At 40.3% G+C, this 27,534-nt stretch overlaps 1 protein-coding gene across 4 annotated transcripts in view; it reads left to right on the plus strand.

Annotated features, from left to right (window-relative positions):
• Window positions 1–14,428: 14,428 nt before the first annotated feature.
• The window catches only part of myo3a (myosin IIIA), a 42,936-nt gene continuing 29,830 nt past the window's right edge, over window positions 14,429–27,534 (plus strand). Inside the window, exons 1-4 of one of the 4 annotated variants that reach the window (XM_026363198.1) lie at window positions 14,429–14,611; window positions 16,272–16,406; window positions 22,884–22,988; window positions 23,132–23,231. In XM_026363198.1, the coding sequence (XP_026218983.1) occupies window positions 14,444–14,611; window positions 16,272–16,406; window positions 22,884–22,988; window positions 23,132–23,231 (508 nt within the window). In that variant the 5' untranslated portion in view covers window positions 14,429–14,443. The remainder of the gene's footprint in view (window positions 14,612–16,271; window positions 16,407–22,883; window positions 22,989–23,131; window positions 23,232–27,534) is intronic. The other 3 variants (XM_033326624.1, XM_026363200.1, XM_026363199.1) reach the window with 3 other exon arrangements.

Consider the following 27,534-nt stretch of genomic DNA (forward strand, 5'->3'; position numbering starts at 1 on the left):
CATGAATTTCAATGAGTTATGTTTGCTTTGTTTAATCTGCCGTAATTTTAAGTGTATCAAGAACATGATACAATTCTTCTGTACATGGTTTTCTATAGCCATTTGAATAGACCTTTGGATTCTGTAATCATTAACAGAGGAAGTCATTATCACTTTATTCCAGGTCAGCGGCTGTTAAAGGATCATTAAAGCAAAACATCACTCAGATCCTAATTGTAACTTATGTGACATGAAACATGATGCAACTTTTTTCAACCCTTCTGTCAAAGACACGTTTCTTGTCTGTCTTGTCCTGAGGAGCGGGCAGCACCAGTTACATACACAGATGCAAAAGCTTAGTGAGGTGTCTTTGGGCAATTAAGTGTCAGAGCAAAGTGTTGCCATTTCCTTCCCTGCTGTTTCCTCTTCACATGGAGTGACAAATTACTCATGCAAAGACCATTACTGGGGCTGCATCCGGGCTGTTTATCTTTGCATGGGACTCACTGTCACTGTCACTCTCATTCACAGGCTTATCATGCTTATCTCTCACACTCACATCCCAATCTGTCTGTCCCGTCCTCCACCACCACTCCAGCCCCCTTCCCTCCCTCCTGTGTTATTTATGAACTCATTCAGTCATTTCTCGTTACATATCACTTCTCCATCTCTTCCCGATCCTTTTCGTTCTTTTTTTTTTGGTGATGCTTTAACCCCAAACACGCCATGACGATGATAGAGAAGCTGATCAGAGTTACAGTGCAGAAACATTTCATGCCAGCAGAGGCGACGGTGAGCGACCTAAAAATTCCTCCCAGCCAGTTTACAGCCAGAGGGGACAAATGCATGCTGGTCTGCTCAGCAGCATGAGGTAGTAAAGGGCGGGTGTTCTTCTCTGCCAGCTCTCCTCACGTCCCATCACTTGAGGCATGCGAATGTCAGTTCTGCTCTCTTTGTCCCCAGTACAAGATGTGAAGACAGCTAGTTTTTTTTTTTTTTGCAAAGTCTGAAATGAAAAAAGCACAGAGTACAAGTTGTTCTTGAGGTATAGGATGGTGGTATATTCAGAAATAAAACTGTCACAACCCCCCCCAAAAAAGGGAGCAACCTGCACCTGCTGATACTCCAGAGTGGCAGCTGTGAATTTTGTGCTAATGATTCAGGGTGTTGGAGCTCAGAGCTGTAGATGGAGATAGGATGTGGGCCTAATCGAGCCTGAAGCATCCTTTACTCCTCCCCCGGCCTTTTGACTCTTACTGGTGTGGGGCCAGCTGGGACTCCATTTTGTGTCTCTTTCCCGATTGCAGATGCCAAGTCATTGCTGAGGCTCAGAGTGCCTGATGGGTGCAAAAACCACCACCTCCTCCTCCTCCTCCTTCTAGTCCAGCTTTGAGCCTGACCTTGACAAAAAGAGCAGCTGGATATTCTCCCAGAGAGTAGCTTGTAATAACCACCAATCACCCTCTTAATGGTGCAAGTAAAATGTGTTTCAACTGGGCTGGGGTTATGTTTTGTTGTTAGACTGGCAGTGTGCACCAGACCTGCTGCGTGCTAGGGTCTTAGACATGTAAAGGATTACAAGGCTCGTAATGGAGCAACAGAGCTCAGACTTGAGCAATTGATTTTTTGCTCTCTGGGGAGCACAGTTCTTGGTTTGAAAAACTGTGGGTCTAATGACATTTCATTATTTATTGAGATTACTCGAAGATATTGCGTAACAGTGCTCCACTTGTGTTGGCATTTCCTTAGGCCTATTGTTTGTCCAGCTGAATTTTCAAAGTGCGCCATAACATTTGCTACTCGCTAAGAGTGGATGCTTGTTTTTTGAGCATGAAGCAGCCTCTTTATTAGTCTTCATGTGTAAATGGCAACTTACTTTGCTGTGTTGTTTTCCTGTCTCATTAAACTACTGTCATATTAAGTAGGAACCTATTGTGCCTTTAAACTAATTAGATGTAACATTGCATTGCATTAAATAAAACAAGCAATATGAGCCTTAGTGAGTAATAACAAGGTAAAAGGCTGCTTGTTTATGGCTTCAAATTTACGGTTCAGCAATAAACATATTTCAGATGATTACTAAAACTTCTAAAAAATCTTTTACTTCACTGTCACTATTTTTTGGGAACAAACACAATACAGAGGTTTTAGAGTTCAGTAGCTCTGCAAATGTAATGAGTGATCCAAGGCCTCCTTGGTATTTAAATGTGTTTATGTCTGCAGGGCGTGTCTGGTGTTTTGGTACACAGTAGTAGTGACAGGATCAAGCTTTGTAATTCAGTGATTCTGCACATTTTCCCTGAGCAAAAGTGGCATCATCAGAAGTGAAGGACGAGAGATAAGCAGACACCAGAGTTGCACACACTTATTTAAACACTGATGATTATTTTTGTGGTTGAAAAGCTGCTTAAGCATACGGTAGACTGGCGTTTGGACAGATATGAATTCCCCAAAAATTTGTCGATTGGTCTGGGGGGTGTTTATGAGGCTCTTAATATTTCATTCAACCTTGGTCCACCTGCTAATGAATTTCCAAAATAACCTGCTCGCTGCTGTAAATGTAGGTCAGAGCACCAGTGTGATGTCAATTCCATACAAAAGCATCAAGTGGTGCATCATGGGTATTTCCCCCTGTGGTTAAATTGAGGCGGGGGCCGGAGTCTGCGCACTGGTGGATGCCTATTCCTGTCCCCTTTCTGACATCAGCTGGTTGAGCAAGTCAACAATGTGTGATCACAGATTCATTTTCAACTGTTTACTGGAAGAGAAAACATGCACGGAAATGTTTCTTGTTCACTCGGCTATAGTGTCATTTTTTTTATATTTTTACCTATTTGCTGCATGCGTGAAACCACTGGATAACAGCTGGGCTGCTTCAGTGTCTCACGGCGCTGCTAGTGGTAAGAGGCACTAGAGGACAGTGTTGTATCCAGTACATCAGTCTTGTCATGTTCTATTGTTTGGGGCCATACACATCATGAAGACACCCCTCAATGCACCAGTTTGCCTTGCCGCAGCTGATTAGATTCAGTCCGATGAGTTGAGAGAAACAACGTTCAACAACGGCGTGGAGACGCCTTACATACACAACAAACTGCACAGGCATGAATAGGGAAATATAGACATGCTTAAACAAACCTTCTCGGGAAAAACGCCATGTTTGTTCTGTCAGTTGTTCTTTCCTGACATCTTTAAAACCCTTACAGCTGTGCAGACTGACACATCCAGCCAGTGTGAAATAATAGCCATTAACAAGGGATCTCTTGGCAATTATACAATGAAGGAAAAAAAAAAAGCAGCGATGCTAATCTGAAACCACAGAACCTCTCCACAATGACAGCCTTTCTGTCAGCGCTGCTCGATCAACAAGTCTTGAGGTATTGCTGGTGTGCTCTCCATCTGGCTGCCGCTGATAAGAACTTACTGGGAGCTGCTGGATAATAGTTCTGCGAGCTTTAAAGCCCAAAGGGGAGGCATAATGTATTCTGGGGGAATCCAGCAAACAGGACCCTATAAACCCAACCTCATCTCCCCCCCCTTACATTGAGACTATTTGCGCGAAGGCAGCCACTTTCCATGTAGCCACTGGGGGTGGAGAGGTGTGTAGACATCATGCTGCCACAGTCCTGATCTGCCTTGAACATGATTTTATTCCTGGAGAAACAAGATGGCTGCACTCGGCTTCGAGCACGTTCGCGCTCTGAGCCTGAGTAATTTTACTCTAACCGCGCTAAATGGTGCTACACTAAAGGCGATCTTTTTCTGTGTACAGCACCTACATTGCCATGTCTGCTCTGAGAGTGATATGTAAAGCTGCTTCAACCTCTATTTTCAGGGTCAGTGGCAATGACTGTTTTCTGGTTTGTGACCCCACACTGACAGGGGTGCCCATGGGAGACAAAAGAGCAAAAGAATGATAAATGGATGTGTGATGTAGCCCCAATAGGGAGTTTGTGATACGTGTGATAATGTACGTTTGTCTGATAATATACTGTCGTGGTAGTAGTATCATTACTTGAATTTATTTTCTGACACGATATAAATAGATAAAAATGTAAGTAATACATAGAAGCATTAGACCACTACAGCATGTGTGAGTAAGGCTTTTTCTCTCCTCCTCTCCAAAAAAACAACCAACCAACTTGGGACGGCTACGTCTGAAGAGATGATGTGACGTAGAAGCAAACACAAGATGACAGCACGAAGCAACCCCACCTTCACATCCTGTTGGTTATCCGTCCAGTGACGCAGGAAAAGGGAAAACAAAATCCATTTGAAGGGAACCTCATGCAGTCAGACACAAATCTGAATGTAAATGAGTCAAAATATGTTTCTGAATATTTGCTGATACCCAGGGTTGTTGTGGATTCTATTGCACGATAGTGTAGTGGTAGGGTGTGGACTACTTCCAGAAGGGGTCCTTATGCTTACCCTGCCTTTCCCTTGTACCTTGTACGTCCCCTCAGTCGCTTTGGATAAAAGCATCTGCCAAATGACTGAATGTAAAATGAGTTTGTCATGTTTCAGTGTGGCCCAGATACCAGTATGTCATTGATGGTGTCTGTTTCCTGTTGGGTTTCAGCTTTGTTCCACTCACAGTCCTGTGGGTCCTCTCCTGCAGGGTTAATGATGGGAAAGAAAAAAAGGGAAAACAAAATAGTGAAATGACTGAAATGCCACTGGCCATTAACCGCTGATCACAGCTGTCATTTCGGGAAAGACAGATAGGTGGGAGGTTTGGCCATGAGGGAAACGCTTTGACTGTGTGCCATGATAACAGTCTTATATTGCCTGCCTCAAATACAGAGCTTGATGAGAAAGACTCTGCCTCTGTGAGTGATCTGATAGCTTTAGTCTTTTAGTATTTAGTAGTATTTGTTCATTTTGGGAAGGAGGGATTCTGTCAGATTAGGGGAAGCTGTGCTTTTCTCTTCTCTGTGACCTCTATTATAATAAGTGATGGTAATTACTGCACATGTGCAGTGCTGGGTTTTCCCAACGATCCTGTCTGTTTTCACACGTTGCAGGTCGGCCACTGCTTATCCCCCTCCTCTCATCAGACAAACCGTTCCGTTCGGGTGCACGCTGTGTGGCCATCGCTGATTTTTTTGCGATGTGACCACATGTGATGTAGCTGCGTTGCATAAGAATACGAATACGAATATGTGAACATGTTGGCCTTTTATTTTTTGATTCACCTCAACGAACCACTACAGTGCGGTTCTTTTTGGTGCCCTTACTTTCAAAGCTAAACTTTAGTTTTGTTTAGATGCTGTCATTCCGAATATGGCAAATATATTTCTAATAAGACTTCCAGGGATGCATGCACGGGAACACACAGATAAAACACACACGCGCGCACACATGCACACTCATAAAAACAGGAGAGAGGTAAATGAATACAGAAGAGCAGGGAGGGCATTTGCATCACAAAGTTATACAACTCGTGGGGGGAAGAGGACAAAGTCTGTTTTGATGATGAGTCACTGTTGGGGCTACTCAGCATCATGTCATGAACACCGCTGAGTGTACTTGCGAGGCAGCAGAGAAGCGGGCAAACGCAGCTAAAAGTCGCCTGTTGTTCACATTGTACATTAGAGTATGAGTTTAATGCACTTAGTTATTTACTGAAAAAAAATAAAAGCTTTACTGATGTTTAAAAAAATTATTTAAATTTGAAATGCCCTCAACATACAGTTTAGACAGTACAGGCTGTGCTTTAAATATTTACATAATGCAAATAGTTGACAAACGCAGTATCACTTTCCTTGAAAAGGTCACATTAGGATTTGAAGAGCTGCAGAAACAAATGTCCTAAAGACTCGACAATCTACAGTTAATGATATAAATCAAGTATTCAGGTTTGTATGTCAAAGGCTGCTATGACGCACACACAACAAATACATTAACATCACATGCCAAGCAAAGCTCATAAGATAATGGTAAGGAAACGTGTACCCAGTTAGATTAGCGGTGCGTTTTCAGCTTGTGCTCCTCATTAAACTGGACACATTCATGCAATCATTTATTTATATTAACTTCACCTCAAGGCATCTTTGCCTTTTTCACACTGTCGCTTAAATAAGCAACAAACTGCAAGCTTCACGCTGCAGCGTCTTCTGAACAATTGACAGAGAAAGAGAAAATTTATGAGAGTGCAGACGATGTCGACGCTTGTCGCTCTTCTACCAACGCAGCGCTAATGTGCATCAATGTTATAATGAGAAAGGTTGTCAGGTCAGCTTAAAAAACGCCTAGCCAAAATGGAGCTTCATGCATGTGTATGGTTGTGAATGATATCCTAATGATCTTTCTATCAACTGCACAATCCCTATAGTCATTTAAGTGGCTGAGGACATGCTATGTGGCACAGCTGGGGAAGTCACGGCCCAGTGGTTTGCCACAATGGCAGCCAGTCATTGACGCCATGCACGGGCCTGTCAGGCATTCACACCACGTATTTACGGCCACAATACCCTCATCAGTAGCCTTATTCAGTCAGTCCTCACAGGCAGAGTCAGCTAGGGTGCAGCAGACCCAACCAGCCGTCCGCTGCTCTGCATCACAGAGGCAACAACAATCAGAGTGTCCCTCCTCAAATCTCCTTCAAGTGATCTCTAATTTCTCCTGATTGTGTCCAGCACTGTACCATTATTCCACCCTGCGCTTTCGAGTGTGACCACGTGATTAGCACAGGGGAGTAAGGGAACAAAGGCGTTCTGGTCTTCTGTTAAATGAATTCTTTCAGCAGCAATGTTCAAATCAGGTGGACAATGAAAAGGCGTTTGAGTCAAGGGTTTTCATTTAACTGTCAACAACATCTGTACGTCAGTCTAAATGCGCAGGATGTTCACGTGCACGTTTGTCTTTTTCTGACTTTTTCTGACAGAAATTGTAATGCAGGTGGAGGACACAGCAGGGTCCTGAGAGGCCATATTGATCAATACCTTTATCAATCAGTCAGTCAACCTTCAAGAACTGCTGCTTGTCCTTCAGACCCACCTGTCTCCACTGCAGCAAAAATACTGTCAAGAGTCCTCACATGTGCATTTGTGTCCCGCTTTCTGCATTTATCTTTTTTTTAACTGTGTAATGTAAAAACTACAAAAATGTATTCTTGTTGCATTTTTTTGTATTGATCAAACTGGTTTTACTTTGTGTACCAGTTACATAAACCAAGAGTACAGTACAGTAGTTATGCTTTTACTTAACATATTCACTTCTTCTGACTGAAACAAGCAAACAAAAAAAAATCTAGTTCATGACACAATGTAGAGATATTGGTCCTAACAATGCAGGCAGAGATTATGAGTAGGCTAGAAGAGACCAAGCTGAATGACTTGCTTGTCATTTCAGCGCCACTTCATTTTCAACAACATAATTGTTCTTAAGCCCGTGTACTGTTCTGAATCCTGACACATTTCACCAATGATCTGTTAGCGGAGTATCTCGGAAAACATGTCCGAAAACAACTCTCTCTTTAATTTCAGGTAAGATATTTGCTTTATTCAAATCTTTAAATTCCAATTGTATAATGCATTGTGGCCACTTGTTGTGTACAAGAGGATTTATTGTTTGATGATACATTTTAATTGCATTGTGTGTATCTGAAAGGCCAAAGATTTTTTCTTATTGTTTGTCATAATTATGAGAATATAAACAATTTTGCAGCCACAAAATAACTGAAAGGTCTATAAATATTGCATTTGTATGCTCATTTCTGATAAACTGGGAGGTCTCAGATAAGAACAAGACAAAATTAGAAAGATGCACAGTTCTGTACAGTAAGTAGGAAGGATGATTTGATCATGCAGCTGTATTCATAAGAGCGTTTCATAAGACAAGATGTCCTCAGTACAGCATCATTCACAGATGATGATTCTTCACAGTGTTGAGACTAGTGTCTGATCAGTGGGTGAGCAGCTCAGAGTGGATATGTAGGTTACCTGTCAAAACATTAAGCCTATTAACTGCTTGTGTGTTGCACATGGATCTAATATTTCATATGTGACACAAGGAAAAGAGAGATATTCTTGCACAAACCTGTGAACTTGTATGTTTTTTTTTTTTTAATACTGTATGTGTATGAAATCTCAGGGTAACACTGTAGTATGGTAGTCTGGACAAAAGTGCTGGACCACCTGGTACATGGTACAACATTAGTCTTCCCGGAGACATGTTGATGTTGGAAATTAGCGTCAAAAAAAGTTTAATAAAATAAAAATGAAAGCACTGGATTAAAAACTGTGAAATTAAGCTGCATTGTCTTTTTACCTAAAGAAGATTAAAAAAGACATTAATTAATAAAAAAAAAGAAATTAAGAATTTTGTAGACAATCTCTAAAAATTTAAAAGGGACAAGAATTTATCTTTTAGTTTCAAATTACTCAAACACGTTGGCGTGGAGGTTTATCTAGTCTGGAAACTGAGCTGGACCTTTGCCCACTCTCATAATATGGCCATTAAGGCCATCAGTGCATCTCCATCTTTGGTCTTGGTTTAGCTTCCAGGAGTCATTTGTAAAGCAGCGAAGCAGGAAATGAGGTTGGTTTGCTGCAGCCGTCAAAGCCTGGAGGATGTGCTTGAGGGAGCCTCACTTAAGACGGGCTGTTGATCACGCAGGGTTCCTCCCACATCAGTCGTGGGACGGCGGTGATGACTGAGCTAGTATTCAATGGTGTCATGACACTTTTCTGGACACCCAGATGTATAATTGGCAAAAAAAAAAAACACGGGCAGTAAAACCAAATGAAGTCGAGCCATGATTGGGACAATGGACTTACTGTACTAACCCTAACTCTATCGTTTCTTGTGTAAAGCAATAAATGGAACGAGCACCTAACAGTATGTTTATTATGATAACTGAGAAACCTCTAATGTTTCAGCCATGTGAAGGCACCAGGTGTGAAACTATGCAAATGAGTGCAACTAATTACATGCTGTCTTAGAAATGGGGTCGTGTTCCTCTGTTCTATACAAGAGAACTACAGACATGAACAGTAACCATAAATATAGAGTAAGAATAACCTTTTTCATTTTCTTTTCAGAAATATGCTCAGAAACGTATGTTAAAGTGGAGAGGAAAATTCATCAGAGCCTGGTGGAGCACAGCAGAGAATTAAAATCATGCTAGTGCTAGTTTATGTTGCATATAGTATCTGTAACAGGACATCTGAATAGCAGCAGGTATTTTTGGGTGGGATTTGAGTGTCTCTTAGCTCTGTTAAAGCCTTTTATCTCATGTGTCAGAACATCGTAGCTACAACAATAGTTCCTGTATTTTGACCTTAACTTTAGGCAATGGCACCTAAAACATTAGTTTTTTCAAAAACAACAAAGGATAAAGTGAGGAAACATTGGCGAGGACAATGCAGTTCAACACAAATAGTTGTGTTAACACTGAAATCAAAACTTGCATTGCACCATTTAGGGCTAGATATTGACAGCATTTCAAAAAGTGTCATTTTCGCATGTATTCAAAATTAATCCAGCTTGGGCAACAACGATTACACAAACATACAACAACGTTATAATGTTTAGACTTAGTGTTCACTGAGAGTTCTTCTTTCTCTGATGGATAAATGCCCCTGAGTGTTTAGAGAATGGCAATCACGGTGCCATCTGTTAGTCTGTATGATAAGTTAATAGCTTCACTGCTGAAGCAATTAGTTTCTGACAGTTTGAGCAGAATCACTGATTTTCAGAGTGTAAATCATAGCTGCATGAAATCTCCCTTTTCCACGACATGAAGGTGAAAGATGTAATTGGGCGAAGTTTTAAGGTGTTGTGTGCATTGTCAAATCAAAGGTATTATTAATGTAAACACACGACAATAACCTACTTTGAACATCATTTGCATTGCATTAATAATACATCTTCCCTGAGTACACCTACTAGAAGAATATAAACCTATTTACTTTAATTGCCTTTTCACTGGATCTGCCTTTATTATAGTACTAAGGGGTCTGAAAAAGATTCAAAAGAGATTGCTATTTGAACCATCCATTCTGTTTTGTATTTACAAATGTTAGCTCATTTGTAAAAGTGTTTTCCACAAAGGTTGATGTGAATTCATTAATATATTTGTTTACAACAAAAGATACATTTTAACAGCTTGAGCAACTAAAGGCACAGACAGTAACATAAAAATATGTGGAAGTATGATGCAATAATGTAAATCAATTAGTAAAATAAATAAATAAATACGAGCAGCAGAAATCAAAACAACATCCACATCAACTCTGCGATATCTGGATTTTCTGACAATGATGATCTCTCAATTTCTCTCAGATCATAACTACTGTATAGACTTGTCAACAAAATGTTAGATACTGTCCTCCTGTAAAATAAAAACATGTTCTTGTGCCCAGAAATAAGGTATAATACTGATGCAAATCTAGCAGCCATCTGCCAGGTTGCTATTTCAAGAGATGCCTGCTGCCGCAGGGGGCGCTGTTTCACCATTGTGCTGCCGGCCATCATTAGAGTGCTGTTGCATCAGATGACGGCTGCTATAGGGGCGCTGTTTGAAGAGCTGCCCCTACGGCTTGTATAAGAGAAAGTTTAGGGACTAGCCACTGCTGGCAGCAACAATGACATACAATCCAACATTGCTGCAGTTTAATTCAGCTAATTATATTATTTGGTAACTTGTAAACTTGGGCTAAATGCACAAACACCTCACTTCACGTGAGGAAATTAAATCGTTAGTAAAGGCTCTGCTAGAGTTTTACATGTGAGTTCAGACTGTGTTAAAATTGTGGTCAAAGTAAGAGTGTTGCAATTTAGAAACTGTATAGAAAAAGGCATAGGGTATTGCAGCAGTAAAAGCCATAGTGACTTTACTATGGGTTGCCAAACTTGCAACCCAGACCTTGTTTTAAATAATGTCATTAAAACTGAAAGATGCAATATATGATTAAAATGTATCATTAGTATTAAGAATTTAGAAACTTGCAAATCTAAAAACATTTTAAACGCTTGATTGTTTGAGACACTTCCACCAATATCTCCAAAATAATAAAGTAACGATTAATTGAAGCACCCTCTGAGTTCATCTGAGACTACTCAACTGAACTCTTGTCCCGCAGCGGCTTGTCCCCCGGCAGTGCCTGCCTGTGTAATGGGACACTGCTAAATGATGCTGGGAGCGCTCCAGTGCAGTCATGGCCTGTCACACCTGACTCGCTCTTCGCTGCAGACCATGCACTTGCCTGTTGTTAGCTTGTCTTCTCTAGGCTAATTTATGGCACAATCAGACTCATCGGCTGTCGGCTGCTGGACGACCTCATGCTCAAGCTAATTACTTGAGTCTAATAACTTTAGTGGGCTCTGCAATATTGTGTATATTGTGTTATTCCTGATATGTAATAGCAGAAGAGGCCGGTGCACGCAGGTGAACATCCTGCTCTTGTTTGATTATGCTCACTGATCACCCACGACTGATACCCAACCATGTAAATGCACCTGAGACACTGTAAGTATATTGATTGCTTTTGTTTATTTTTTATGTCATGCTACCAGTTCTAACAAAAACAAACAAACAAACAAAAAAAAACCTTTCTTTGCTGCTTCCTGTGTGTAACAAACTGAAACTATGGCTGCTTCATTTAGATTCCTCATTTGCAAACTTTGGGAGTGGCTCAGCAAAATGTGTCCCTGTGTCCATTTACCTGTGCATACCTGTTGTCTCTCTGTGTGTAAATCTATGCTTTCTCTTACACGTGTCTTACATACATGTGTGTGTCTGCTCGCTGTGTTCCCACTCATCATCAGCCATCAAAGGTGAGTATATCCAAATACTGTTTTACCTTTTAGTGACTATTTGCCAAAATGTTAATATGGAATATGAAATAACAGTTTATGTGAAGTGAAAAAGTCACATTATTTTCTGCTATAATAACTGTTTTTTGCTAAAAGAGATGCTTTTAAAAAGCATTAAGGAAAATGTAGAACCAGATTTTTATGTCTACTAAACACTGAGTAGATGTTTCTAGTAAATGCTGTATTAATACTTGTATTCCTCGAGAAAACAGGAGGTAACATGAGAGTCTTTAGCTGTACTTTTCCATCACCGCCCCTTTGCATCTCAGTATTCTTTTACAAAACTCCTGTGCTTTGAGTGAAAGTATTGTGCTTTTTAGCTCTGCTGTGCCCGGTGAGGCTGATTATCTTGGCTTGCAGTCCTGCAACCTGCTTGTGCCACGGTTAAGCTGAAACTTTAACCCACTCGTCAGCGTCACAGATTAGTCCCCGTCAATGTCCCCTTTTTGCCAAATGGATCTTCTGTTTCGAGCTTCAAGTATGCAAACCTCTGCTTAAACATCAAACAGTACATGTTCACTTATGACTGCTGTCATAAGTGTTGAGTGTACAGATTTCAACATGAGGATTTATTTTGTTGTCCATAAAACCTGTGCTCTTCAAAAGTGCGTCTGTCACGACTGTAAATACTGCACATGCTCATTTACACATATGTAGCTCATTATTTGTGCACTTGTACAGAGATGCGGTTAATGCCACATCCCTAAACAACTAACTAAAAGTGACAGGCAGCCAGTGCCGCAGGGCACACAGGGTTAGATAATACTGACACATACAAACACACACCCAACCGTCTCCTCTAAGGGGTTATTTCCTTGCAGCCTGTGTTCCTGTCGGAGGTGTCCAGTGTGAGTCCTTGGGTTTCACCCTTGTGTCTCGTGTCACAGCATGTTGTCAGATATAGGTACGGCGATGTTTTATTGAAGACGCCTGCATGTTACTCACATGAGTGCAATCACCTGCACGTGGATGCATGCGTATGAGCCTGACTGCTCTACGCAGGCAACAGACTGATAGTAAATTCTGCAAAATAACGTTTGTTTCTCTCTCTCAGTATCCCAACGTGATGTAAATCATCAAAATGATGATGTAACTGTGTTTAGATGAAATCACTCATGAGATGTGAGCTTAAGATAGCACCTTAGGTAGCAATCCCCCCCCCCGAACGTATATAAAGTTGCCACTGATAATAAAAAGACGAATGGCCCTCTGCAGCACTCTGCACTGTAGGCCTCTAACCAGCTTTTCTTTGTGTATGAATGGGCGTCTATATGAGGAAAGGCTCATGGTGCAACACTGGCTAATTCCTGCTAATCCCACTGTATCTTAGAGGTGGTTTCCCCTGTGCCAGAGGAATTGCTAGTGAGATTAGCTCAGGCTAGCTCCTCCTCTGCAGGTTTACTCTCCCAGCCAGGCCGGCATCGCCTCCGTGCTAACCTTTTGCACAGAAATGGAAGAGGTGTTTTTCAAAAATGTTCTGCGACTTGTTTAGAAAACAATGTAAGTTGGCTTTAACTCATTCAGTGTTTTTTTTTTTTATAGGTGTAGGATTTAGTGGTGAGTTACCAGTTGATTGTTTTCTTGGCTATTGCACGTTTCAGTAGAGATGAATAAACACAACCTAACAGGTTATGTTTAGTGTGTTTAGTATATAACTGTGTGGTTACTATATTGCCTTGTGATTCTGAAAGGTGTTAAATCGAAGATGTGATGCACATGGGGTGACTGATATCAGCTTTTCAAACTAACACGCTTTCACTGCTTATGGAAGAAGGAAACACACATTAAATAGAAGTTGTGTATAAACAATGCTACATGCTGCAGTTATTCTGCACACATCTTCAGAAAGTATGACGTGTACTCACAGCACAGGGTTGAATCTCCTTTGGTTTCACTGACAATATTATAAGCTGCCTTCAGAGAGTAGTGACGTGATCATTAAAATTAATTTTTAACCTGTACCACATTTACTGTCAATATTATTTGCATTTGTATCAGTGATATGCTTTTCAATTTCACCATGAGTCAAACACATCATAGATCATCCAGTAATGTCACAGTTTAGTCCCTTAGTATCTTTTATTGGCGTCCAGCCCATTAAATGCAGAATGATTGGAGGCATCATTCTTCAAAATAACTACATATGCAGTCTTTTGAAATATGGATGTGTCCTTTCAGATAAGGGCTTTACTTAGTGCTGTTTTTTTCTAGTTCAAGAAAACAAGAAAGCAATAAACTCTGTCTGTCAGGAATTTATCACACCTCTCAAATTTACTTCAAAACCCTGTGTCTACTTACTGGGATCCTGCTTGTACAACTGCATGTGTAAAAGATGTTTACTGGCTGTATTTCTGTGTTTCAGATAGAGAAAAGAGTTTCTCAGCTTAACCCACTGATAACGTTAGAGCGTATTTAGCTTTTCTTTTAATACCGTAACACCCACAGCTCTGTCAAAGAATGGCCACTTTCATCTTCTACACAGTTTAAGCCATAAAACCTTTAATTCCAGCTATTGTATCACAGGATGATACTACAGTTAGATACCTGATGTACTTTTTACAGCACTTTGAACACTGGACATCTGTATATTCCCTTAAAGTGTTTTTTTGTGTGTTTCCTCCATAGGAGATCTCTCCTGAAGATGTTTCCACAAACAGGCAAATCGATTGTCTTTGACAACTTTCCAGATCCCACCGACACCTGGGAAATCATAGAGACAATCGGGAAAGGGACGTACGGAAAGGTTTACAAGGTGCTCAACAAAACTGATGGAAGTAAAGCAGCGGTGAAGATTCTCGACCCCATTCACGTAAGCTGAGTGTCCCACATGATGCCAGTTTGACTTGAAACACTGCTAGTGTAATTTTTTAAATTTCTGTTTGTGTATTCAGAAGTCAGAGTGCCCTATGCGCTTGTGTTCACGCTCTCTATGGAGGATATGTTATTGTCTTGTGGTCCTAAATCTGTCACATTTACAACATGTGTATGTCGGAGATTTAGACAACGACTCAGATTAGATCAGTGCAACAATTTCTCAGTTTGTGTTTAGCAGTTCACTCTGTTTGTTTGGATTAATTTTCCCATCACGCCGTGCAACTTGATTTAAATTTGTATTTACCAAATGAATGGTTACGTACACGTGAGAACAATAAAATATGAATAGTTGACTTATATACAATGAAACTTTTAACACTGGGAAATTTTGACCAATCAAATCAAAATCTAAATCAAAATCAAAAGAGAAACATATGCAATAATATAAAATGAAATACCACCGCAATGTTAATAGTGAATGGTATTATTGATCGTTTTGAGCTCCTTTTGTTCATTTTGAGAGTTTTATAGTGTTGAGCCAAAAATCACATTTTGCACCTTGGCAGAAGTGTCTGAAGACATATTTTGCCTAAAGCTATAAGAACAGATTGATGTACAGCAGAGAAACATGAACATGTGGGATGAGACTTTGAGACTTTCCAGTTAGGATAATGAATGTATCTAGTGAGAGATACTTAGTCCTGGGCTTTAATGTTGTCATGTGATATTTTGTTAGTCCAACACAAGTAAATATCACTGTGACTGTGTCTTGGACAGGCTAATAATAACCTCCTCCACTCTTTGTTTTGAAGATACACTGACTTATTTAACAGCTCTAATGAATCCTCTTCAGCTATAAAATTCAGTCTTCATGTTAATTAAAATCTCATTAGTCTATTGTGAATCTTGCTATTGTTTCTCATTATTGAGAAATAATTATCTACACACTACTGGTCTCTCCGGACCATCATTTTAAACACATTTATTTTATTTAAAGTATAAAAATATAGGACATCTATACAGAACAGCTATAAAGCTACACATTTTATACAGAAATAAACTTGCTCTAGTGTTATTTGATGAACTTTAGAGGTGATGATAGGCTTTTCACATTTTTCAAACAGCTGTTTATCATCTTTCTAGTCTTTATAGTAAGCCAAGATAAACTACAATAAGCTAAGCACTGTGGCTGTTGGTGATAGTTTCCTACAGTACTTACAGTCAGACACATGGCACTCTTGTCAGTGCACTCGACTTGTTGTAAATTGATAGTTTCAGACTGATGAGTACCAACTCTTCATGAAGAGATTCACGTACGTTAGATTTGATCTTCAGTATTATCAACTGTGCTACAAGTGATTTCATTTGTGGGAAAGTTTCATTTAAAACAAAAAGGTGCAAAAAAAAAAAACATTTTTAATTCTGCAGAGGTTCACATATGTTGTCAGAAATCACAAATCACAGTAGTTGCATCACAAGATCCCAGTCAATTAGAAAATGTTAGTAATGCATCTGTCACTGATGATGATCATAGCATTGCATGGCATTTGCTTTTTCTTTTGTTTTGCGATCATTTGCTAGAAAGCTTTAGATGAAGATAGCGTGACTGGTGCCTTTTTTTGTCATTTTAACTGATTTGTGTTCTTTTTTTGCAGGACATTGATGAGGAAATCGAAGCAGAGTACAACATCCTCAAAGCTCTTTCTGATCACTCCAATGTTGTCAAATTCTATGGGATGTACTACAAGAAGGACGTGAAATGTGGGGATCAATTATGGCTAGTACTGGAGGTAGGACACATCATATTTGCACAGAAGGTCTACGGCGTGTTTGCCCAAACTCACAGTAGATTCATCTGTATGTTACGGCCGAGTGTAGATTAAAGGTCCACTTGTGGTTCACGTAGCCAGTCTCACCAGGTATATTCAGCAGTAACCAAATCTGGCCAGGGATTATGTAACAGTTTAAACCACCACAGGGCAGTCTAGGACTTTACTTATAGGCCACCTGGGGGATTTGGTTGCAGGCCAGTTAGCATCATGAGTGTGCTGGGGGTGGGGGGGTTTGTTGGCATGCTGAGAGCAGCAGAGCAGAGATTTCTATGTACAGGGGTAGTCTCAGCGAATTAGTTCACACCTGGTAGACCGAAGTAGAGCAAAATGTGTTATTGTTATTTTGTTGTCTGTTGTTTGGATTTGGAGTGGGATTGCCTGTACATTTTTTGAGGTTGGAGGGGCAATTCGGTGTCTAGCGACTACATGCAAAATAGTCCAAATTTAAGCAAAAACACAGCATTTGACCTGAGTCAGCCATCTTCCATTTCTTGATGCAGTGCAGGTGTGAATTTGTGATATTTCACGCAAGAGTTCAAGGGGACCTTGGTGCTACTGCGGCATTCTCTACATCTAAAAAAAGCTTTGCCTCCAGCGCTCCTGGTTCTTCATCTCTCACATTTCACTGCCTCCTAAGGCCTTTTGAAATGTCAGACTCCAAACAAACATGTAATGGAGGTCAACCTCAGAGGAAGAAAAGTGTTTATGGGGGTCTAACATGGTGGCAGATGTCGGTTTTCTTTGCCTTGCCTGACCAGGTTATTTGTGTTTCTGCTTCGACAGAGACCAGTAGAAACCTGGAGATGTCTGGTAAACATGATCAGCAAGAATGACAGAAAAGTGTCACACATATGGCCTTTTTACTTGTGTTGCCATGTAATGAGGCATTTTGAGGTATAATAGTGGATTGAAATGGATTGAAATAAAAATGGATACACTTGTTGGACGTCTTGTCTTGTGATGCCCTGACTTTTCCCCCAGGTTTAAGTTTAGAGGTCGACATTTTTGGTTTAACATGAACTTGAACTACTTCATAGATTGACGCAGTATTTGGTTTGGATACTTATGGTCCACAGACAGTGAAACCTAATCACTAGTGATTTCGTTTGACATCATGAAACTTTTCATTTGACATCACTGCGGTATCATATGTTATACGTTCAGTACATTCATGTTCTTTTCGGGTTGTGCTGTTCCTTCATCAGTTCTACCAGTGCTAGAACACAGTGTCCATATTTCTGTAATTGAAGCTCAGTGGATCAGGGCATCAACAGCAGCAGTGTTATATTAACCTGGTAGATAGTTTTCACCTCTCCAGCTTCTGTTTCTTTCCCTTTTCATCACTGTCAGTCCTACTGACCTTTGTAGAGGACCCTGCAATCACTTTCTTTAGATATCAAATACAGTCTGAGATGCTGAATATTCACGTGCTGCATTATAGGAAAACAAAAACATTTACCTGGTAAAATTTGCATTGCAGATTCTCTTATCATATTAGTTTAGTTTTCATCTGTCAGGAGTCAATTCTTATAAATAAAAATACAAATGTGGTGTGAGGAGTTCACTTAGCTTTGTTACTTTGTTTAGATGTCTGTGTACACTGTGGTTTGCATATCCTCATCCCAAATTTCCCTTGCAAAAATCTGCAGCCAGCAGTCCACATCCCGAGGTTAATCCTGAGGCTGAAAGCCCTGCTTGACAGTTTAGTAAGTGGCTGTGTGAGGCTGAGTGTGTTTGCGTGTGCTCTGAAGTAGATGCACATGGGGTTTTAACAGTGAAGAGACAGGAAAGCAGGGAGTGAGGTGGTCATTCACCATGGTTACTGTCCCTCCTTTCTAAACTGTAATTTTCCATCCTTTAGCTCTGCTGAGAGGGGTCTTTCTCTGCCCCGCGCTGACAGCCAACCGCTCATTATGAACTGAATTCATTCAAATTGCATCCTCTACCTTGTTAGTTCTTCACCGGGGTCTGCGAGCGTTTGGCTTTGCTTGTGTAGCGTGCGCCTTTGTGAGAGCGGATGCGGGCAGAGATGGGCAACCTTTCATGTACGTTGGCCTAATTTTGCTCCACGAGCTTAAAAATACTTCAAAGATAGCGAAGATGGAGCGACTTTTATTCTCTAATTAGGAATCAAAACCTCATTTAGATGTGCATTTCAATTGTGAACGTCCATGTTTCGTCCAAAGATCCCAATAAATAAAGGCCACTGTTTAGTTCCACCTTTAAAAGATAGATTGAAAGATTCTTCTATTGCTACTTTGTTGTCACCTCCATTGATAATAGTGCCAACGATATCTGTAATTAGAGAGAAACTATTGATGCATTTGGCCAAAATAAGTTAATCTCTGTTATAACCCATTGCTTATAGGTTCAGTATTGTTTAATTAACTCAGAATGTCACAATCTTTTTCAATTTGATTTTCATTTTACTGCATCAGCATGTTGTAGAGCTCAAAAATTTACATCTACCAGTGACCGAGTTAAATAAGTTATTGAAAAAGCACTTGGAGAACCACGGTAAACTGACATCAGCACAAGTTGTTTGTGTTTTTCCAGTGTTTTTGTTTTTCAGTGTTCAGGTCAGGTCTGACTGACATAGAGCAGACTGAAAGAGGGCCCAGTAATCCTAGAGTTCACTAAGTGAATATGAGAATGCTGCTAAACGGGTTTACATTGTTGGCCATACAGTACCGTGATTGTTCACCTCAGCTATTCAGTAGCTAAACATGCAAAGTGCAAGCTTTCCATGCATTTTTTTATTATAGAAGCAACAGAAAGACTGTAAACGTAAATACTTTATTATTATTATTAGACTGATCTGAAGTGTGCGCTCTATATAAGGTCTGAGAGTTCACAGAGAGGCACAGGTAAAACAAGAAGAAGCAGACAAGAAACAGAAGAAATAACTGAACATGAAGGATTCTTTCTAGGACCAGAATGGCACGGTTACTTTAAGTGTTTCATTTTTTTGCAGAAATAAAAGGACTTCTCAGATTGCCTCTGCAGACGACTACTATTGCATTAACCTTGCTTTTATGATAGAGCGACTTAAAAGAACTTGCTACAAATAAAAAGGCCATATGAGGCTTGCCCAGCATCTGTCAAATGGCAATTAAAGAAGAATTTGATGTTGATAGAACCATTAAGATTTGGGGATTTGTCAGTGAATTACTAATGAAACAAAACAAAAAAATTATAAAAGTTTCTATGAAGAGCAACATACATGCAAACTGTCATATACTTTTGAGCATGGCAGTGACTGAAGAACAACAATGGTGGACAATGTCCATTGTTTAACCCAGCCAAGAGCAGGACCCTGAAGGCTCCCCCGTCTGACAGAGATCTGCAAGGAAATAATGAAGAAACTGACTGAAACTGAAATTCATGTTTGTAAATCTAGTAGAAAAAAATGTTTTACTTTATCATTATATTTCACATCAATATTTAGTGAAGTGAAGAAAACTTCTATTTGTCCCTTCGCATCTTGTGAAATTTCTTCCTTGTTGGGTGCCCCCTAAAGAAATCCAAAATAAAACTGAGCCCCATTAGTCTCTGTCTCCGTCCTGCCCTCCACAGTCATTCACCGACAATGAGGTTTTAAATGGCATCCTGTGTTCGGATGTTTCAATAAACTGTGCCAGAAAGTTGACACCTCAGCCTTTATGTGCATGTAAATGATAAGCTCACAGTAACAGTGCCAGTGCTGCTCTCTGGAGATGATCCAGCATGTAACACACACTGATATTCACTCTTATTCAGTTCTGTAGACATGGTGGAAGTATATCTAAAATAATTTGGCAGTAAAAAAACACTGTAGATTTATACTGGCAGGGAAATCTACATCAAACGCAGCGGAGTAAAAAGTCAGCACCTGTGTGTTTTAAAGGCCGCGTGCAGTCCTGCATGTTTCATCTTTGCATTTGTTTCATCCACTTCTTTTACTTGTCTTTCATGAACTACTTTCATTTACATGACTAAACGAGCACCTGACCTCATTTGTAATTGAAAATATTCCACTCAGCATTCAATGTATTCAGTTTATTGTTTGACAGTTCTGTGGAAACTCACACAGCACGTGTTAAGATGTAGCTGGAAGATGCAAATCTTGCTATGTCTTTTAAATAATAGTTTATTTCTATAATACTACTTTATTTTTTATGGCATTTCATTGCTGTGTTTAAATTTAAAATTGATGCATATCAGTGAATGTTTGAATTGGAACTTGTTTATTATGAAGCACTCAGACTTTACAGTATCTAGTAAATAAGGTTACATAACGCTTTTATTGAATCACATATCAGGCACTGGTCCCACCATGTCTCGAATAGTTAACAGTCATGTTAGGGCACTTTCTGGAAGTGCTCTGTGGCTAAAGTGAGAGTGCTAATGTTTTGTTCAGGTGAATCTAGGGCACCATACCGCTCATTAATATGGATTCGTCTGTCTGCCCTTTGTAATTTAATGATGACAGGTGATATGGCAGCAGTGATGTGGACTGACGTCCGGTGCAGCTCATTGTCAGAGCACCGTGATGTCTGTGAAAGCCTCAGCGGTATTGTCTGCTTAACTGCAGTTTGTCTGCGCTTGTGTTGGCAGAGAGGGAGTGATTAAACTCCCCATGTGGCAGCTGAGATACATGCCATCCATCCTGCAACAGCCCTTTGGGCTTGTGATGGATAGGTAGAGAGATAGGAAGATAGAAAACAGAAATTGCCACGCCACTTATGCCACACACTTAGTCAAGGTCAAAGACTTGGTGTATAGTACCACAGCTGGAGTTTCTGTTTAAAAGAAGTCAATGAAACTACTACGAGACAGAAGCTGGGAACTAGAATTGTTTGTCTCCACAGACCAGTTAAGTTGCAGTTTAGATGCCAAATTAGTGTATTAGTGCACAATCACATCCCTGAAATGCAATTTTCCCTGTGTTTTCTTTTTTAAATGTTTTAAAAAGTACTTCCAAATGGAAGAAGTCATTTAGATCTTCTTCTGTTTAGCTCAATTAGCTGCTGTAGCGGCACGGAAACACACACTTTGTCCACACGACCGCGAATATTATATCTCTGTTATGATGGTGCTAATGTACCAGTCAGCAGTTCTGTTTGTTAGGATTGCAGGAGAAGCCATCCATGGAGTACTAATACACAATGGTAGTAGCATGGTTTTGCTATTTAGTGCCAATATGCAATTTCGTTTTTCTCACAATCATGCAAGCGTGTTAGGTAAACATCCTGCCTCCCCAGCCACCTTGTGAAAAGAAAAACTGCATTATGAGCCCCGTGCTGTGCACGAACCCTGTTATTTTGAATGCGTATTGAAAAATGCTACAGTTGTACAAATACTGCGATATAGAAGATATTATTAGCAATATTTTCTGACATGCGCAACGTGAGCTCTTTAGTATGATCACCGCAGGAGACTGATTCTTATCCTCACTAACCCCACACCACTGCACGTCTATTGCCCAATTAGGCTTTCAGTTTACGAGTGTGGGAAATTAGTGTAATTATGAAAGAACAAGTGTTTAATGCATAAAGAGATATGATGGGGATTTCCTGTGTAATACAAATGTTTATTAACGTGCTTAGGACTAAATATTTGTGCAAAATAGTCCAAGTCGTAGCAGAAAAAAGGGGGATGCGATTATGTTTTTAGTGCATTTGTAGACACCTTTTGCCGCAAAGTGACTGGCTGCGTGTTTACAAACAGCGTTCATGTGCAGAATCTACTATTTCTTTTTTACTCCCAGCCTCCAGCATCATGATTGACATCTTAGAGCTCTTTTTTTTTTCATGTACCTCGGGCATCTTGTGAAGAAAGAAAGCCCAAATTAAGCGTTATTATTGTTGCCTTGGCAACAATACTCTACTGGGTAATTTTCCAAGTGGAATTGCTGTTGACAGTGGAGTCCATATCTAGACACCATATGCCACTAGAAAACACCTTTTGTACACAAAAATGAAATGTTTCTGGCTCTGGGAATTTAGTACAATCTGTTTCTAGTACTAAATGCTGGTTGCTAAATGTTGAGTAATTGCTAATATAAACCATGGCATTGTCTGAAAACATAGGAGGATGTACTTCATTTCAAGATGATTTGTACTTCTTTAATATTTAGCCTGCTTAGTCACCACAGAGAAGATTAAACCCTCCTCACTAAATGTACATTCTCTCCATGGGCACGATTTTCACCTCCCACTAAGCTGCCTCCGAAAGATAAGCTGCCACGGATTGACAGAATTACTTTCAGCATCTGTTTTCCTCACTGTGAAATCTTATGATCAAAAGTCTTTCGTTCTCTGCTGTTTCTCCGTGGGACACTTTGCGTATCTAAGATGCCCCAGATTTCAGCATATTGTTTTAGCTGATCTGTACAGTGAGTGCTGACTCATGTTACTCATTGTCTTCTTTTCCTTGTGTGTTTCTGTGGCGCAGCTCTGCAATGGGGGCTCCGTGACAGATCTGGCCAAAGGCATGCTGAGGAGAGGAGACAGAATGGATGAAGCCATTATTGCCTACATCTTACACGAGGCCCTAATGGTGAGTCTGGCCTTCTGAATGCTCGTGAGGAGAGGAAATGGTGAACTGGCGGGTTGAACAGAACAACAAAAAGGGTTTATAGGGGGGTAATTTTGCAGGCAGGTGCTTGTCAGAAAATAGCCTGTAACCGCTTTTCTCCGCAGGGACTCCAACACCTGCACATCAACAAAACGATCCACCGTGACGTCAAAGGCAACAACATCTTGCTGACGACGCAAGGAGGGATCAAACTCGTGGATTTTGGTATGTAGAGCGTCTTTGCAAAGAGACAAGCTTTAACACAGTGTCTTTTTGAGAACTGCCCTTCCCTAATCAGGGAAAAAATCATGTAGTGGCTCTGTTTAACAGAAGAGGGTCAAATCCATTACCTTCAACCACATGCCAAGCAAATAGTGCCGCTAATTAGTTTCTTTGAGAGGCTGGAATACGTTTACACAACTCAACACGATGGCAGACAACAATACTTTTCCATTACACCCTCTCTTTTCTATTCTGCAGCAGACAGCAAAGGACACTGTTGATATTCACTATGTGTTTGGCCTGATTTACTTTTGGGTTTTCTTAACCAAATCAGGCGCTCCGAACGGCACAGGATTGAAGGCTCATCATAGGCAAATTGAATCCGACTATTTCCAGGGATGACTCACCCCAGTTTACTTCACGGGCTGAATAACCAGCTGCCTGTTTTCATTACAAATAAAAATCCCCCCTCAACGTGTGTGTAGGTTTGCATTTAGTCCTCTAATTGTGGGCTTCTCTTAAAAGCCTTTTTCCTCACCATGAAGCACAAAGTGCAGAGCTCTTTTATAAAGAGGAGAAGGGGAGTGGGGAGGTGGGGGTATTAATGGAATCACTTAATATGTGAATGTGAAGTAGCTAATATAGAGCAGGGCCACTGTTAGCCTCCACGGCAGCGTCTTCCTCCTCACAATGCTGTTACAGACATTTTGAATACCTGTTTATTGCACATGTCTTTAAAGCCGAGCTTCACGATGGAAGAAATTAGAGATGCTAGTTAAACTGCTCTCTAAAACATCTCACAACTGTTAAGTTTTTCTGGTTTTTAGATTTGTGTATTTCTTTAGGTATATAAGTAAGGGTACGAGTTACAGTAAGTTTAGAAATCCTGTCTCTTATAGCATTTGTGCAAATGGCGTGTGTCGGAGCTAATGGTCACTGATCCTGTGGAGGGTTAACACATCAGTGTTGTGGAGAAAATGGGCTTAACTGCAGCTCAAGACGCTGGCTAATTTAGCTGGACTTACATGAATGTTTTCAAAACACTATTACATAATGAGAAGACAAAGTAAAATTTGAATCTACGTCCAGTGGAAACGTGGCATCTTTCACCTACAATGTGCACCCAGTTATTTTTCTTCCAACATATCAAAGCAGCAGCAGTGTTTTTGCAGAATGACAAACTCTTGCTATAATTAATCAGGGTAAAAGGCTTTAATGTCTCACAGAAGGTGCTACAACAATTCATTCCAAGCAACGTTGAACCAGTTTTTGTGTGATCTAGGGATTTGTGTGTACTTCAGAAAACGCTCAGCTAGACAAACAGCAGATACCAGAGTCAGTATCTACTGTTTGTCTGACAAAAGTTGTGATGAATATCCAAGAATTGCACAGTATCTTTAAAAAATAGATTACATCAAAACATTTTTGGTAACAGCGAGAACACTTGAGGTTTTTATTCACCTTTTGTTGGTGCTATGCTCCTAAACTTCAGATAGGAAGTAGCTGCTTTATCACCAATAAATCATCACTGCATTCATTTTGAGAGCAAAGAGTAATTGCTGCAAACCAATGAGACCATCAACTAGTAACATGTTCCCACTTTCACATTACCTTATCTGCTCAGAATGTATATTCACTGCCGTTCACTCTTATTTTTTTGCTTGCTAAACAAAACAAATGCATGTGTTGCATGGGTTCGGGGTAGAAGAGGAAACACTAGAAACTTAATAATTAATTTTAAACTGTGAAAATAGCACCATTAAAGATATGAGGAGTTAAATGAGGATGCTCAAACAGCACGAGCATCATCTTGTGACTATAATGCACGTCAGAAAAGTTTAAACTGTCTTTCTGTTAAAAGTTAGCAGTAGTTATCACCCTGCTTAGCATTACCCTTATGACATCAACATTGGCCTGTCCAGTATATATTGACGCCTACTGCATGGACTGACGTGACATTTGTTACAGACATCATGGGACCTGCAAGATGAATCCTGTTGGGTTTTGTGATTCAGTGAAAGGTGCTGATAAGTATTGAAGGGATTGTCTCAAACACTGGTTCAGACATTCAGAATTCATTGAATTATTATCATGAAATGAAATGAAATGTAAAAATTTCAGCAAAACTAGAGGCATTCCCATTGGTCTCAGTTGTTTCCGAGTACTGCTGTTGAGGCCACCATGCTAACATTCTTCATTAGGGTGCAGCATGTGGTGTAATTTGAAATGCAAAAATCTGACTTTTTTTTTGTGCCATTAAGTAAAAGTCATGTCATTCACCTGAGACGAAGATAGCCGCGAACTGAGCAGATAAGACATGCACTCCTGTGTTATCATCTGCCAATTATTTCTTTGCCTGCTTAGGAATTCAAAGAGCAAAGGTCCACACTCTGTGCAGTTTTTCCACCTAATGCACAGTTGTAGGAGTGAAGTGGCTGTAACATACTGTACTGTTTTAACATTGCTGACGGCTCAAATTTGAATCAGCCGTAACATTATCAAAATAGTAAAAACTTGAAGCAGCAGATTAGTTCAATGCCTAAAAAAACAGAGTGACAAAAACGGCCATAAAAAAGGAGTCGACCTAGGCTTGCCTCTGTGCTACACGCAGGCACTGCGTCACACTGGGATTAATGGTTTTTCATGTGGAGGGGCGCACGCTACACTAAGCAGCTGAAGAGATAAAGCCCCCGCAGTGAGTCATCTCCAGCAGAGAAACAAAATAGCAAAGAGTTGGCCCCAAAAAGAGCAGTGCAAAAATGAGAGGAGCTGTTCGTTCATCTGTCTCTCATGAATATTCTAATTTACAGCGTTATCTCTGTGATGATTATTAAGTGTGGCCCACCAGGCTCCTCTCCGAGCTAATGTAGTGAAAAGAGCAGGACTGTGAGAGCTTTAATAGGGGGCTCTTTGTGTTCCTGTATCCTCACACATTTACATACTTCACATATATTTTACAGCAGATGAGCATGTCTATAAGTTTGATCTGATAATTGTGGGTTCACTGAGGTAATACGGTTTCATGCTTTTTTGCATATCTGCCTGCATCTATGTAAAATTACGGGTTTGTTCTTATTAATGTGGGTTGATGGTAATGTCTAGTGGTTCTGTGGTTTAGCGACAGCGTGTGGTTGTGACCGTGTGTATTTGTGTATGTGTGTCAGCCTCGCGTGTACGTCTCCCTCTTCACGTGATTTGAATCCCTTTCGATGTGTGTTACAGAACCATTTTCCTCCGCATTGCTCATCCATTCTCATCCACCTCTGGCTTTAACCCATCAATGCAATGCCAGTATGTCACTGGACTTCACTGAGACCATAATGAAATTGTCAAAATAGGGTCCATGGACAAGAAACAGCTGCTTAGTGCAGACAGAAATGCATTCAAATGTTTTCATTGCTCTTGGTTCTGCATAAGGAGAGTGCACACACCGGCACATATGTCATGTATTGGACACATTTGTCACCATCTGGGTATATTGCTGGTATTTTTTCACAAATTGCCGCCTCCTTTCCTTAAAGTTTTTATGTTGCCCGTCTGACCACATTCTGTAGAAAATTAGCTGAGTTCAATTTTGCAGAGACTGTAATTCAGACTCACATAAAACACAATGTGGAAGACAAAGACAGTGTTCTGCAGCAGTGTGTCGTGCATCAATAGATCACCTTTTGTTTGTTTGCAGCAGCTTTTGCCTCCAGGCTCTGCTTTTGTCCTGGTTGGGGCTCCTGATACGGCCGGCTGCTTCAGCTGAACCAGCCCTGGGACACGTCACAGTCTAGTGTAACACTGATTTGTCTGGACTGGACTGAAGTTACAATTGTGGGTCAGCATTTTCCTTGTCAGGCTTTTTACCACATATATTAGCACAGACATGAGGACATACACACACCCTATTTTTCTTCCTAATTCATCTGCCTATGATTTGACAGTCATAACTATGTCCTCTTGCTATAAAGGTGGATAAAGCACCCTCTTCTGATAGAAACAAAACACTTTCTTTAGGCAAAGAACAAGCCTATTTACAAAGGAGTTGTATTCAAATGATGTTCTTGAAATGTCCGGCAAAACCTCCTGCAGTCTCGTAAGAATTTGTAATTCAAAGCAATCTATCATTTGAAGGAAAAAACATAGCAGCTTGATGTTCTTCTGTGTGCTTGTGTGTTCTATTTTTCCTCCTTGTCACTACAGTGACAGCTCTATCAGTGGCATACTAGAAAGTACTGACATCTATTCAGCCCTATATCATCTGAGTAGCACCCTGCTGTTTACTGTTCACTGTTTTCCTTTTCACACATCATCACTTTTA

Source organism: Anabas testudineus, chromosome 2 (genome assembly GCF_900324465.2).
Source record: "Anabas testudineus chromosome 2, fAnaTes1.2, whole genome shotgun sequence".
NCBI classification, from domain to species: domain Eukaryota; kingdom Metazoa; phylum Chordata; class Actinopteri; order Anabantiformes; family Anabantidae; genus Anabas; species Anabas testudineus.